Below are 15,162 nucleotides of genomic sequence, written 5' to 3'. Positions count from 1 at the left end.
GAGGAGGAGGAACGATAGAGTGAAAATGCAGATTTAGAGTGTTTTCTGTGACACTCTTGAGTTCTGTGACTGTTGTCATGTAGGGCTCCCTTCTCTGCCCTTTTTTTCCCTAAGCAAACTAATAAAAACCAATTACAGCCTACCTGTTAGTGATTCCTCAACCCATTCCTGACTCAGAAACTACTGTCTCGGCAAAAAAATTTTTTTCTTAAAGAAAGAAAAAGAAACTACTCTCTTGAACTCCAGTTGGAACAACATACTACCTGCAAGCCATCTTCACCTGATTACCCCACAGGCATCTCAAATTACATATGCCCAGATAAGAATTTGTCATCTTTCCCTACTCAACCGAGTTCCCCACCTTGCTCCCAAATATGTTGTTTCTTGTGTATTCCTTTTCAATGAATAGTGTCCAACCTGAAAATCTAGGATTCATCCTACATTCCTCCCCCAACCACATATTACATCTAATCAGACACAAGGTCCTATTGACTTTTATCTTCAGAAAAATCTTTCTTCTACTTTCCCCATCTCCCCACTTCCACTGCCCTACTTCAGGCATTCATTTCCTTTGCCTGGTCTCCCAGCCTCCAGGGTGAGCATTAGCTGATCACTGTCACTTTCCTGCACTCATTTGATAGTCCCCATTGACAGATACTGGCAAATTCTTAGCACAACAAAGGTCTTCCAAACCTGGTCTTGAGCCTCAATGTCTAGCTGAAAACCCACTTTTCCCAGGTGCTTATATACTTAAGCCAAACCAAATTACCCAGTTTCTAAAAACAAATAGCTTTTCCTCCTTTCTGCCTTTGCTACTCCCTTAGCTATATCCTACCCTCTTTTCCTCCAGACAAACTCATTTTCCTCTAAGTCTAAGCTTCCTCAAAGAAGTCTCCTCTGACTTACCAACACTTAGGCCATATTTCAGTGATCCCAGGGTACCTTGTTCACACTCCTGCACTGTATTGATCTAAATATATCACAATTGTTTTCATGTGATTTTCTTTTCCATTACACTAAGTGTTTTGAAGATAGGGTTTTTTGTTTTGGTTTTTTTTTTTCCTATCTTTGCATCCCTACAAATTAGAATAATGTCCAATGCAGAATAAGATTCCCCCCCCCCCAAAAAAAACAGAATAAGGTTCCATTGACATTTGTTCCTGAATGAGTGACTGAATGTGAAAAGCCACTAAGAAAATATCTTACTCTAAAGTCCAGGTCGTAAGTACCAGTGTAGATACACTCATACCAGCCCCACCAGGAAAGAGCACTGCAGATCAAGAGTGATTACATTCCAGGAAGGAGGTAACTCATCTTTCCCATCGTTACACTATCAGGCTTTTGTGTGTGTGTGTGTGGTAGGGGAGAGGGTGGGGGAAGCTGGCCCGTATGGGGATCCAAACCCTTGATTTTGGTGTTATAACACTGCACTTTAACCAACTGAGCTAACCAGTCATCCCTGAGCTTTCTTAAATCCAGTTTCAACAAGGATAGCCTAGAAGTAGATGTTAATATGATTAAATCTCTCAAACAGCAGCCTCCCAAGAGGGTCAGAGGGTCCCAGGAGGTAAAGATGTCCAGCAGCACAAAAGTCAAGTTAGCAAAGAGTGGAGCTGCCCACTCTTGGGCATCCTTAGCCCAAGGTTAGATGATGGGCTTGAAGGAGATGTATTGGGGGTTGGGGGACAAACAGGACCCACAAGCCCCATGGGAAGTTATTTGTAAATATGTGTAAAAATTTGTGTATATGCATCTCCTAGAAGGAAGATCCATTATCAGCTTCTCAAGGGTCCTAAGAAAACAACAAAAGCAGAAGATAATTAAGTAGGAGGGAAAGAAGGGAAAGGGGTTCCTTCCATTCAGAGCAGCCTCCCTGCTAGCCGAGGATCATGGTTGCTACAAACAATGCCCTCTCACATCCACTCCCCACCTCTGTCTAGCTTCCAGCCATGATACCCCAGAAAAAAGACACAGAGAGACCTTGGGGATAAAGGTCTTTATTCAACAAAGTTACCTCACTCAGTAACAAAAGAACAGGAGGTAACAATTCCCTCTAAGGTCTGGAGCAGTGTCCACCCCTGGCAGCAGGGAACATGGCCTGCTGATACATCGGCTGCAGCTCAGGGCCCCTGTGGCCACTTAGAGGTCATAGTTGGGGTTCTTCCGAAGGATAACAAAACCTTCCAGAATGGGAGTAACAGGAAGAAACTCCTCAGTAGCTAATTCTGCCCGTTCCCCATGGGCCAGCAACACTGGGGTTGTATGTGTCTGGAACCCTGTGATGGTCTTAGGCTTGCCAGCCTGGCCCACCACATCCACTGCCTGTAGGGTGAGAAAATGGAACTGAAGGGACTCCAGATGGGAGAGTAGCAACAACCCACTGCCCATATACCAGTTTCAGAGAAGCAAGTATATGTGCAAGTTCTAGAATATAGCCTGAGCCCTCCCCTCTACTCAACCCCTCACCTGGCCCACTCGGACAGACACAGGCAATGGCCGCAGCTCCTCGTCAAACGTAACCAGCATTCGGGGCTGCATGGCAGCCACCAGCCCATACAACACATAGTGCGATTTGCCTAGAATGACTGAGAGAAGCACACAGGGCAAACAGTTAGAGACAGTAGAGGGCAAGCATGACCTGAACGCTGGGAGCCCACCCCAGCCCTGAACCTGTAAACCCTCGGTCATATAGCTGAACCCACACTCCTCCCCTCATATACCCTCCTACTAACCAGACATGCCACCACCTCATTTTGCCCTCAGCCCTCAGACTTGGAAATCGCTTTTCCCCAGTCACTTAGGAGCAGATACTAGGCTCATCATGCTCAAATCTCCTTGGACCAGATCAAAAGAGCAGAAAATTAAAGTCTCATGAGGCCTGTCACAGGCTCAAAGAACCTCAGGAACCTAGAGTGGTACAGGGCTAACTTGGGATCTTGATCCTAAATTACCAAGGTGGCCCTGGTGGGGTGGAGATGGGCACTAAGTGCCACAATATAAGATTTCTGACAGGAACTCACTGTTGCGGACATCCAGGAAAGAGACAAGCACAGTGAGCAGCCCAGCTACAGCCACTTGACTCATAAGCTGCCGGTCACTGTGGTAGGGACAGAGTGTAAGTGTGCCCTTCCCTAAATGTGTCAGGCCCTGAAAAAAACAGAGGGAAGTGGAGGTGGGGAGTCATATCTGAGGAGACATCAGCCAAACAGAAATCCCACGACTTGCTCACATCTTCCCTCTCAGGTCAAGACTCCATGTCCCCCTTCCATCACCACAGATGCTTCCCTTGGCACACTCCAATGAGAAGAATTCTATTCTTTACCTGTGCCAAGCGCACCATGAAGAGGTTGTTGGGATCCTTGGCATGATACTGAGCTAACTGTCGAAGCATTGCAGCCAGACGTGCATTATTGGTACCTGGAAATGTTAAGAATTACAGAGGCTTGGAAAAAAGGGTCTCAAATTGTCCCCCAATCTGCTTCTGATCTTTTCTTGCCTGATACTCACCACTGCCTACCATGCCCATGGCAAAGATGGAGTTATAGGAAACTTCTGGATCAGCATCATGAGAGAATTTGCTTAGGGTATCCAGGATGTTGAGTCGTGGATTTGAAACAGAGATTAGGGCCAGTGCTAAAGGTACGGCCCTCCGGAGTGTAGGCTCTCCATATCTCAGCTGGTGATTAACAATGGTTATAAGGGAAAGCAACAAAAACAAGGTCAGGAACTGACTGATGGGTAAAAGAGGCCCTTAACTTTCATAGAAAAGGCACAGCAAAAAGACCACTTCACCAAGATAACCCATCAGAAAAGTCTCCTCTGGGGAACCCAAGCCATGCTGTACTCACCAAGTGGCCAAAGGTTCGTAGTGCCATCTCCGCACCAATCTCCTCCCCCATAGCAATAAGGGCAATCCCCAGAACGGCCACTCCCTGCAATTGAAGAGGCAGCAGAACCCACTAAGCTCAAGAACAAAAAGCAGTCACCCTTGACTCAAGTCCCATCTAAGAAGAAAAAGCCATCCTATGGGGAACACCCTTACCCCTCATGTACAAAACCTGGTCTCATGCTATTTCAATACACTGCAATACCTACAGGGGCTCTAAAACAAAAACAAATATAGCTCCCCTGTCCCCCTACATGCTTATCTTTTCTCAGAGCCTCACTCTGAGACTGCCCAGCCGCCCACATAACCTGATGTGCTCCCATGTCAGCAGGGGCTTCCTTCTTGTCCTTGTCCTTCTTTTCCTTCTTGTCTTTGTCTTCTTCCTTTTCCTTGGAGTCAAAGTGTTCACTACAAATGTGGAGCAGCTGCTGCACTTTCAGCACATTTCCGGAGCCTGCAACAGGGTGGTATAGGTGAGAAAGGGTAGAAATGAGAAGGCACCAAGGAAAAGCTTACTTTGGAAAAGGAGGAGCCTAAAGGATGTAAAGCAGAACAGAATTAACGAGAAAGGAGAAACAAGCTGAAAAAAAGGACCAGGACCAAGAGAGAAGTGAGGAATCTCTGGGGAAGCATAAGACAGGGTGACAAAGACACAGACCTGCATAAGCACACACATCCACCAGTGTGTTGGCAAAACTGCGGAATGGTTCTGACACAACCTCCAGCGCAGCCAGGATCGCCTCAATGGCCTCACCCTTCCCTATAGGACAAATTCAAGGGGTCAAATGATACTTGCTTCCATCGAGCACAGTCTGACACAAAAACCCTCCCTGTTGAATCCAGTTACCATCAGCCCTTTGCCCAGTTAGAGATACATCCCCTCACCAAGGTGGTTGAGGCCCAGTCCAAGAGGAAGCCAACGGGCGTAAGTGTCCTTGAGCTCAGTCTCTGACTTCTCCATGATGGTCTGAAGGATGGTGGAAGTGACATCTCCATTGCAGGAACCCACTGCTATCATTCCACAAGCTAGAGCTGTCACACCTGCTACCTAGAAACAGGAAAATCAGTATTAAACATAGAGAGTTATTAAAATACTTGTATATCTTTCTTGATTCAAGGTAACTAATTCCTATAGGCCACTGTAAGACATCCTCCCTAACCACACTAGGTAATAATCCCTTTCTGATGGTATGTCAAAATAACAATAGCAGCAACCATTCACTGAGTACTTACTATATGCCAGCCACCATGCTGACTGCTTTGCATACTACTAACATTTAATCCTAACATTTAATCCTGTTTATGAAACAGGTCTTGCTGTTACTCTCCATTTTTTTGATGAGAGAAATGAGGCCTAAAGAGATTTGAGTTACTTGTTCAAGATCACATTCCTTGTAAGCAGTGGTGGCAGGTTTGAACTCAGGCCTTTCTAACTCTAAACCATTGTATTTTAGCCACAATACTATATTTATCCATCACTAAAATGATTCTGCACAAGTAAGGAAATTTAAAGTTGGCCAATAACTAAAACACTGAGTGAGAATGATCAATCCTAAGCTGCATTAAGTTACTCCTCACTCTAGTCTAGGTGGTTCCTCAGGGATCCCAAGGTCTGGAGTTCAATACCAAAATATCAGTTCTTTAGCCTTAATACCACTCAAGGCTTGGAATCCCAGTTCTAAGGGATTTCACTGAGGTGATACCTTCCCCCCAGCACACACGTGTGCTCGTTCTTTCTCTCTCTCTCTCTCTCTCGCACACACACACACACTTCTTTTTATTATTCATTGCAGACGGTAATAGGACTCAGAGCACCTTCTCTAAATGACCATCAACCTGTACTTACCTCCATGCTGGACTTGGAATCTCCCATCACAGGCAGCAGCAGTGTTAGAACATCTTCGCGATTTGAGCCAGCATAGGCCAAGCCTAGCCTGAAAAGCCATGGAGAGGCAGACCCCAACACATACCCAAGGACAGGACAAGAAAGAAGCAAAAAGAGGATTGGTCATTTATTCATTATTTCAACAAACATCCCAAGAGCCAAATACTCAACAGGCATGGTGATAGACCTTGGCAATATAAAGATGAGAAGTTCCTGTTCTCCAGAGCTTACAGATTGAGCACTACCAGAAAGAGAAGCAAGAAGCCTTACCCAAAGATGGAACCAAGTCTCATGGTGTTGCTATTGTGGAGAACATAGTCTGAGAGCAGTGCCAGAGCAGGGTCACACTCATTCCGGACCCCAGAGTTCACGATTCCACAGGCAAGGAGAGCTCCTGACTAAAAAAGCAGATTCTTCATTCAGGTTACTTTACCTCCCTCATCACAAAGGATCCCACATGGGCCTCATTGTAGCACCCACTTTAATTGGAGTTAAAAACTGGGTAGACCTCATCAGTGAAAAGAAAGCACTGCTGGACACTGAAACATGGCAGGGGAAGTCCCTACGAATGGGCTGTGCACAGACCAACCTTGATGTAGTCCTCGGAGGAGTACAAGTACTTGTCAATCTGGGTGAGGCCACCATCCACATCCCACAGCAGAATCATGCCAAGGGATGCAGCTGCACTCAACATTCCTACACCAAGGAAGAATCAATCAGTCTTAAAATGGCCCTACCCTGAGGAAGCTGTTACAAAGGGCTCTCCAAGGAACTACACCATGGATTCTTTGTCAGGTAATATGACTCTAGGAGGAAAAAGAATGGCCAATGCAACACAAAGATAAAGTAGGAACAAACTTATACCATGGTCCTTGTTCTTATAAAGCCATTTGTTGCCATCATCAGTCAGCAGCTTGTCCTGGCCAAAGGCTGCGTTCACAAAGCCATTCACAAAAGAGGAGGCCAGGTTCATGCGGGCAGAGTCCACCTGAGAGCCACTGCCCCCAAACCCTGCACAGGAGGGAGAGGAAAAAAAGGTTGGTTTAGAGTAGGATAAGAAAGGAACACAGCATGGTGGCCAGTCTCTGGTTCCCAGCTGACCCCTTAGGATCCTCTGTCTATACCTCAAAGCAGTGAACTGGAGAAAAGGTTTGTGGAAATTCTGAGCTCTATAGAGTAAGCATGTTGGCCAAGCCATCACTTCCAATACAAAGAGCATAACTAACAATCTTCCGATCCCCCCACACACAGACAGGGCTACTCACTGTTGTTCTCTAAGTGGGTTTTGTAGATGTCATCGGGCACTTTGGGCTCCATGATGTCCAGCTGAAGAGAAGTCAAAGGGTCACAACTGCTCCCCCAGTATTCCCCCAGCTGTCCCTTCTGCTATCCCACTGAATGGCTATTATCATCAGAGGTATAGTAAGGGAGGTGAAATGGAAGATAGAATTACAACCCAAAAGCCTTGATGGAAAAGGGCAAGGAGTCTCACCTCCCGAGCTAAGGCCAAGAAGTTGCTGTTGAGCTGCACATTGGACATGATCTCTGTCAGGTCCTCATACTCCTCTACATCTTCACTCAGCTCCAGGAACACCCCATGCCGGCCCAACATGAATGCCATCTGCTTCTGTACTACCCTGTGGGAGAGAGCCACCATATCTGCTCATCCCCATCCACTATGGCACAGGAAAGCCCCTCAAACTAACCAGAAACTACAACTCCCAGCTCTTCATGCAAATGCTCCATGCATAAGCTTATCTCTTCCTTTGCCAGCTTCTTCCCTACATACACATCCTTGCAGGAGGTGAAGATGTCTTCTACCAGCTCCATGTCATTGAGCATCAAAGCCAACCTCAGAGCTTCAGGGAAGCGGCTAAACTTTCGGAACACACCCAAGGCACAACGCAGTAGGGCAGAATTCTCAGGCTCGGGTACGTAATTCACACAACTACAAAGGTAAAAAAGAATTCAGAGAGTCCCAGACATTCACTTACCCCTTTTCATTCACTTATCCAAAATGAACACTGAATGTCTATTATACACCAGGCACTATGCTAGATGATGGGACTACTAGGGAGACACAAAGTCTCTGTCCTCAAGAAAGTCACAGACATCAACAAATTAACCCCTGCCTGATGCTACCCTTGAAACAGATGCTCTGGGAGAATAGAGGAGGCATAACTGAGAGAGAAATGCTGCGGAGAGCAGGCCTGCCACCCACCGCTACCATGATCACTCACCTGGTGAGATAGAGGCAGACCTTTGCATATGCATTCTCATCAATGTCCTTCTCCAGCATATCCACCTGCTCAATTTCCATAAGCAAGTCACAGGCCTCATGCTCTGCATTGTGGGCCATGTTGTAGGGGACAATCTCCTTTACCAGGGTAAGCAGTGGCTCCCGCTGTACCTTCTCTGTATCATCCAGCTCCTGCCACTCCTTAGCCACTTCTCCTGCCAGATGCCTGTGGATAGGCCCAGACCATTAAGGGAGTACAGCTTCAGGGGAAGCACCTCCCTGTGGGCCAAGGAATTCAGTGTCTAGAAAATTCAACACACTGGTACTACAAGGCAGACGGTACTCAGAATTATGCATCAGAGTCCCTTTCAGATTCCCAAGAAAAGATCTTACCTGACATACTCATGACCCCATGAAGCCAATTCCTCCTGGGAGCCCACTAGCCGATACTTGAGGCACTCACGATCCCCACTCATGGTCATGGCCAAAACAGAGATGATGTCAGCAGCAAAACGCTATAAAGAAACCAGTCCTTTGAAGCCAAACCCAACAGTCCAGGGTAAGGCGCGTGTGACATTGTGGAATCAAGAGCACTGTTACTGTCCCCAAAATTAACTATTAATTATATACCAGTCTCTACTAGCAATTTACACATGCTATCTAAGCTAAGCCTCACAATAACTCTAAGGGTAGTGTTGCTGTCTCCACTTTAAACCAACATAGCTGAAGAGTGATACACAAGGGAGAAAGCAAAGAAAGATGGAGGCTCTGAATTTTAATTGCAATAATAAACTATTAAAAGATTTTAAGCAGAAAAGACCCATAATCTGGAAAGATCATTTTTCATGCTGCTGCATGAAAGACAGACTATGTACGAGGTCCAGGACAAAAGCAAGAACACCAGATAGGAGGCTGCTGCACCAAGTGAGAACTAAAAATTTCCTGGATTAGGGTTGTACCAACAGGCAGAGAAGTGACAACTTGGGGTATATTTTAGAAATTAAAGAAATGAATGTATTGGTTAGAGCTCAGTGTTATAACACCAATGTCAAGAGTTCAGATCCCCACAACAGCCAGCTGCCAAAAAGGAAAAGAAGAAAAAGAAATGAATGTACACAGGATAGAAAGAAAGAGAGTCAAGGTTAAACACAAGTTAAAAACAGATCATGCTATGAAATCCTAAGGTCCAACACAAATGCCAGAAACAGTGTCTTCTCAGAGGTTGACCTTCCTTTCAGCTCTTTTGAGGGTATTTTGACTTGTGATGAACTCTGTTCAACTAGATCAGGTCTTAGACCTATCAGGCTTCCAGTCACTCACCATGAGCACCATGGTCTAGGTGAAAAGGAATTCCTAAACTAGGCCTCCACCAGCTTCTGAAATAATTTTACCTTATTCTCCCCAGGGGCCATGTTCTCATAGATTTCCTTCAGTTTGCCATAATGTGGACGCAGAAATTTGAGAGGCTTGGGCACTGAAGTCATGGAAGTTGTAGAAGAACGAATCTGCCTCCTCAGTTCCTCCAGGGCTGGCCGGTAAAGGGATGTGTCCTTCTCCTAATTAGAAGTTAGAGCTCAAACGAAAAGGAATCACATCCCTCCAAGTTGTAAGACAGAGACATTTAATTAACAACTCCCCCAGGGAAATAACTTTGTCTTATTCATCTGTGATTCCCCAACTCCCAGCACACTGCCTGACATAAAAACAAATAACCCCAGTTAAGAGTTAAGAACTCTGCTTCTTCCACAAGAGAAAGCTGCAAAACCTTTCAAATATCCCTTGTAACTCTTCTCCCTCACAACATTGTCATAACACTGACCCTAACATACAGACCACCTCACATAAAAATTGTTGCCTCAAAATGCAATCAAGTAATATCCCAATCAAGTAATATGCACCCGCTCACGTTAACATCACGACTCACCCCCAGTCGTTCCACGAGCATCTCCAGTTCATCTTGAAGCTGTTTGTCCTCCTCAGACTAGAGAGTTGGGGGAAGAAGCTCAACAAGAGAAGGGATCCCAAACACATCCTCCTCCCATTCACCCTGGGGCAGATGGAGAGTGAGCCTGCCTCCTAGGCACCAGGTGAACAAGGGAAGACAGTGGGAAGGGGAAGCCCTGGTACAGAGGCAGCCTGGCTTCTCAGCCAGTCTCTGCTTGAATGCCATTCTAGGAAATGGGGTGACAGTGATCCGCCCAAGCCCACCCCACGAGGCGGTGGCGAGGGTTGGTGGGGACTGCGAGGGTGACAGCACGGAACGGAGAATGAGGGGCAGAGGGGCAGGGTGCCGGGAGCCCCCAGGGTCGCCCCGTCCGTCCCCTCCCGGGCGTGATGGGGCCGCTGGGAGTCCGGCCCACGGCCTACGGAGCAGCAGTGACTCAGCCCGCGGCCTTCTCGGCCGGCTCCCGGGGCCGCGCCTCACCAGCTCCTGTTCTTTGTCCTTGTCCCCGGCATCCCGCCGCTCCTTGCCGCTGGGCTTCTCGTCCGCGCCGCCGGGGGCCGTCGCTGGGGGCTGCTGGGGCTGCAGCGGCGCCTTGTCCCGGCCACCCTCCTCCATCGCCGCCGCCGCTGCCAGCCAGCTGCGCGCGCATCCGCTCACACCGCCCCTTTTCCCAGACGGCCTGGCGCGCGGCGTCCGCGGCGCCCTCCTCCTCCAGGTCCCGCCCGCGACCGGAAGCTCCGGGCCAGGCCACCCTCCGGTCCCGCCCACGGAGGCCGGACGGAAACTACAATCTCCAGCCTCCCGCGCGCCACGGGCGCCGCCCGGACTCGGAGCTCCTCGTAGTTTCCTGAAGCCCGCTGTGCAGTGTGGGGCTGGTCGCGCTCGCTGCTGTAAATGAATGAGCTGAGCTGCGAGCCGACATACCGACTTTTCCGTGCCCAGAGGTTTTCTCATAAGAGTGTGAATAGAACTCACAGTGACACTCCAATTGGCTACGTGATGCGACAAACGGACAGGATTCTAGAAATTCCGGAAGCTTGATTGCCGTCCGTATAATCTATATCTCACCCCACACCACTGTGGAATATTAACCGCATAATATTTCTCCCAGTGACGTCAAAAAAGGGGGGTGGGCGGGGTTAACTCAGTTAAAAAAATTTTTTTCCTCCCCAGTTAAAGAAGAATGCTCTGATATTACCGTGAGGATGTCGCTACCATCTTAAATCCTTCTGGGAGCCAGGTGGAGTAGATGTCAACAAATAAAGTTCTGTGCCCCGCTGCCGAGTTCTGGAGCTAAAAGCAGAACAAGACCAGGTCTTTGCCCGCAGTCTCTTTTCATCTTCCTCTCCCTGTTATGACTTAGGAGGACTATGACTGACCTGCTTGTGTGTCAGGACTGCTTTTAAGTGATCACATCATTCTCACAACCTTTTGAAATTAGTAGAGTTGTGTCCATTTTACGGAGGAAATCATATAAAGTAATAGGATCAGGATCTGAAACAGTCTTTCAGTCTTCCAAGTCCTAGATCGTTTCAGGCAGATCCCAAAGTTTCTTCTTCAACTTGTGCTGCGTGTGTGTGTGTGTCTACAGGGTGAGAAAAGAGGAAGTAACTCTTTCCCCTTCACCTAGTGGGAATACTCATCATGTGGCACGGAGTCTTACTTTATGGGTTCATACGCATTAATGAATGTAGAAAATGCTAGTTAGCACTGAATGAATGTTGGCTAAATGTACAGATATAGATATAAAGTTCTGAAGCCCGTTTTTAAAATCTGTTGCTCTTTTCCAATCAATGCTTGGATTCTAGGGATGAACTTCCATTTCCATTGCCAGTGATTCCCCCAACCCTGATCTGCAGACAGAAATTGAACAGTTTGGAGCTGTTCTGCCCATCTTATCCCCACCTCAGGATGTCCATACATTTCATTTTCCTGTAGAGGGATTTCTCCTAAATCTCTCCTCTTTCCATAACTTCCTTCTGTTAGATCTTGGTTTGTGCTATATACCAGTCATATTCCAACCAGTACCTTAGAGGAGATGAGATGATGGTGTGGCATAAATAACAGCCTGTTAACCAGCTATTGACTCCAGATGAAGAGTATATGAATAGTTGTACTATGTTTCAACTTTTTTGTTAGATTTGAAATGTTTCAAAATAAAAAGTTGGAGTTAGAGAACATAAGCTTTAGAGACAAATAGATCTTGGTGTTTAAAACCAAATTCTGCCATTCACCAGCTATGAGACTTGGGCAAGCTCCCTAACCTCTCTCAGGCTGGTTTCTGCCTCTGTAAAATGTGAGTAATAAAGTATTTCTCTTGTAAGTAGTTGTGAGTATGAAATGACACAGTGTGTACAAAGTGCCTAGCTAGGTGCATGGTAACTAGAAAGGAGGCAGTCGTCATTTTACTTTCTAACTACCTCAAATCTTCAGTGCTCAGTTAAATGTTTTTGTCCCCTGCTCCCCACCTCTAAGCACTCAAGCTTCCAAGCCTCTCTTAGACAAATGCAAATGTCTGGCAGTTATTTTCAAGGCCCCTTGATAACATAGATGTCCTGCCTCAGTCTTCATTTCAGCCAGACTGCCCTCCCAGGAGCACTCCTTCCTACCATTTGGCCAAACTCCCAGCCTTGTGGCCAAACTGCTCTCCAATTAGGGGCCAACCCATTACTTGCCCCTTCCTACCTCCTTTTCTCAAATTGCATCCATAAGCCTGCTGCCCCTCCCTACAACCCCCCCCCAAAAAAAACCTGGCCTGTAGAACTACTTATCTTACAGAAGGCTTGCTCATCTGGGAACCATTCAGCCCAAAGCCATCAGTTACATACCACCACACAGCGTTGCACTGTTTCCACTGGTTTACTACTTTGTGTGATATTCTTCAAACAGCCAGATTGCCTTGTAGCCCTTCTTGCTGTTAATTCCAAGGGCAACAAATGTTACAATTCCTTTTTTTTTTTTTTTTTTTGCGGCTGGCCCGTATGGGGATCTGAACCTGTGACCTTGGTGTTATAAGGCTGTGTTCTAGCCAACTGAGTTAACTGGCTGGCCCAATCCACTCTTTCTGTATCTTCTATTACTACTGCCATTCTCCAAACTCTCATCCTTCATGATATCCATTTATTTACCCCCTCTGATCATCCTAAACATTTCACCATTACTGAACATGGCTTGTCCCTTCAAGCTGGTCAGCCTTTTCACATTGCTATTCCTTCTGTATGGTATGCCCTTTGGTATTTTCAGCTAGTAGATTCACCCATCCTCTGAGCTCCAGCTCAATGTCACTGGTCTAGGAAGCTTTTCCTAGTCTACCGTTCAGATTATTCATTTCTTTCCTGTGCTCCCACCACACTCGGCACATACCTCTTCCTCCCTAGACTGTGAGCTCTCAGAGGACAGGAACTGTGTCTTATTCATCTTTGTGCACCCAACACCCAGCCTAATACCTGGCTTGTGATAGGCTTTGATGAATATTTGTTGAATGAATGAATGACTTTGCATTCATCTTCAGGTCATCTTTGTGTATAATAATGACCCATTGGAGGCGCTCTTTGGAGCCCAGAGCTGGTCATTGGAAAATTGTCAGAATTCTCCATTTGTGAATCATAATAGGCCCACTGAAACTGTGCTTATTTTTATGGGGGGGACTCTCTTCCAGTCTGACATTTCCAGAGTGCTGCCATGTGTGAAATCATACCTCTCGGCATACATTACATTACTGTGGATAAGAATCAATCAGACTTCCCAATGGAACAGCATAGGGATTGCCCAGCACTTTACCAATAATTGCTTTCATGTGTCAACCCAGGAGCACCATCCTTTGTTTCCCCTTCTGCTTCAACACACCAGAGTATGTCACAGGTGCATATATAAGGGTAAAGAGTACATCTGTCACCTGATGTTCACCTTGCCTTGCCTCTGGAACCAAGCACCTGAAGAGTGCTCAACAAACAGGTGCTACCTAGCTTAATTCCAGCTCAGCGTGTGCTTAGGTTTCCTGCAGCTGCCTGGTTGTCACATGTGCCTGGCCCAGGAGAGCTGGGTTGCATGGAAACACACCTGCTGGTGATAGTCCCACTCAAAGCATAATGAAATTGCCCAGAAGACAGACATCTATGTTTGAGTCTAAACTCTACCATGGCATAGAAGACTAACTGCTGGAGATTAAAAGCATGAGTTCCAAATCTGACTTTAATACAGATGTCTGTCTTTAATGTCTGTCTTGTCTGACATTCGAAGTTATGTAATGTTTTTCCTTAGTTTCTCCACTTCTAAAATAGAGACAATGATAGAATATCCTTATAAATTGTTGGGGGCATTTAATGAGATAATATTTTTAAAGTACTTAGCACAAGTTCAAGCAAAATGAGGACTCAGTAATGAAAGCTGGCTATTATTATTATATTTTTGTTATTATTTGACACTTTGACCTTTTTGCATATATGAAGTCTTAATACCACACTGACCAGTTGGTCAGCATCCTAAGTTGGTGTCTAAAATCAGGTGTCAGGGGAAGAGCAAGGTTTATCCTGACAAGCCTCTCTCCTCAGTCATTGTGCTCTCTAACATTATAAATCTCACCTACTGTGCAATACACAAACTTCAAAAGTCATTTATTAATCTCTCCTTGGGTTCTGGAATTTGCTATGCCCATGTATTCACTTCTTAAAGCATTAACGCTGAAATGGTCCTCAGAGATCATCTTATCCAATCCACTTATTTTACAGACTGCTGAGGATACTAAGATGTGAAGAGGGGATCAGCCATTCCTGGCGACACACAGTTAGGGGGTGGCAGAGCTGGAGTCAGGGCCAGGTCTCCAGGTGTGATGACCATACTCCTTCCAATACACTTTTCTGTCTACCCTGGAGTTGTGCTCTCGGAGTCTCAGGCCATGCTTTCCTTGGTCATGGAGCTCCAGAGAACAATTTGCTCTTTTCTGAGTAGTCAGCTATTTCCTTGCCTTGGTGAGCATCTAGCATTTCCAGATAACATGATGGGGACCCACATACAGCTCTTTATGGGGACAGTCTGGTGACCTGAAGAGCTGGGGCAGGATACAGACAGTGAGACACATGCTAGTGTCAACACCAAGGGGCCAGGGACCCTAGCAACAATTACTACCAAAGCTTCCTTCTTCCCTTTCCAAATTTAACAAACTCGCCCCTACTTGCACTGAGTCTTAAAGAGAATTGAGATTGGACTCC

At 46.3% G+C, this 15,162-nt stretch overlaps 1 protein-coding gene across 1 annotated transcript; it reads right to left on the bottom strand.

Annotated features, from left to right (window-relative positions):
- Positions 1–1,981: 1,981 nt before the first annotated feature.
- PSMD2 (proteasome 26S subunit ubiquitin receptor, non-ATPase 2) lies at positions 1,982–10,621 on the bottom strand. Its single transcript, XM_063098511.1, has 21 exons — positions 10,436–10,621; positions 9,935–9,991; positions 9,402–9,566; positions 8,404–8,525; positions 8,012–8,236; positions 7,561–7,719; positions 7,264–7,408; positions 7,037–7,097; positions 6,636–6,782; positions 6,361–6,467; positions 6,042–6,169; positions 5,733–5,820; positions 4,772–4,934; positions 4,545–4,646; positions 4,195–4,340; positions 3,849–3,932; positions 3,508–3,676; positions 3,323–3,417; positions 3,021–3,147; positions 2,467–2,585; positions 1,982–2,322 (listed from the first exon to the last, which is right to left on the bottom strand). The coding sequence occupies exons 1-21, from the start codon at positions 10,568–10,570 to the stop codon at positions 2,140–2,142; spliced, it is 2,727 nt and encodes a 908-aa protein (XP_062954581.1). The 5' UTR covers positions 10,571–10,621; the 3' UTR covers positions 1,982–2,139.
- Positions 10,622–15,162: the final 4,541 nt, after the last annotated feature.

Source organism: Cynocephalus volans, chromosome 1, assembly GCF_027409185.1.
Source record: "Cynocephalus volans isolate mCynVol1 chromosome 1, mCynVol1.pri, whole genome shotgun sequence".
Lineage (NCBI taxonomy): Eukaryota > Metazoa > Chordata > Mammalia > Dermoptera > Cynocephalidae > Cynocephalus > Cynocephalus volans.
Note: the sequence above shows the minus strand (reverse complement) of the source record. Positions and strands in the feature narration are given on the sequence as shown.

What these genes read in the sequence shown, in the direction of transcription:
- PSMD2 (XM_063098511.1), bottom strand. Translation starts at nt 10,570, where the DNA reads ATGGAGGAGGGTGGCCGGGACAAGGCGCCGCTGCAGCCCCAGCAGCCC. An exon ending in TGGCCCCTGGGGAGAATAAG is followed by an intron (nt 8,526 to 9,401) that starts GTAAAATTATTT and finishes GTTTCTTTATAG; the next exon opens with CGTTTTGCTGCTGACATCAT. An exon ending in TTATAAGAACAAGGACCATG is followed by an intron (nt 6,468 to 6,635) that starts GTATAAGTTTGT and finishes TCCTTGGTGTAG; the next exon opens with GAATGTTGAGTGCAGCTGCA.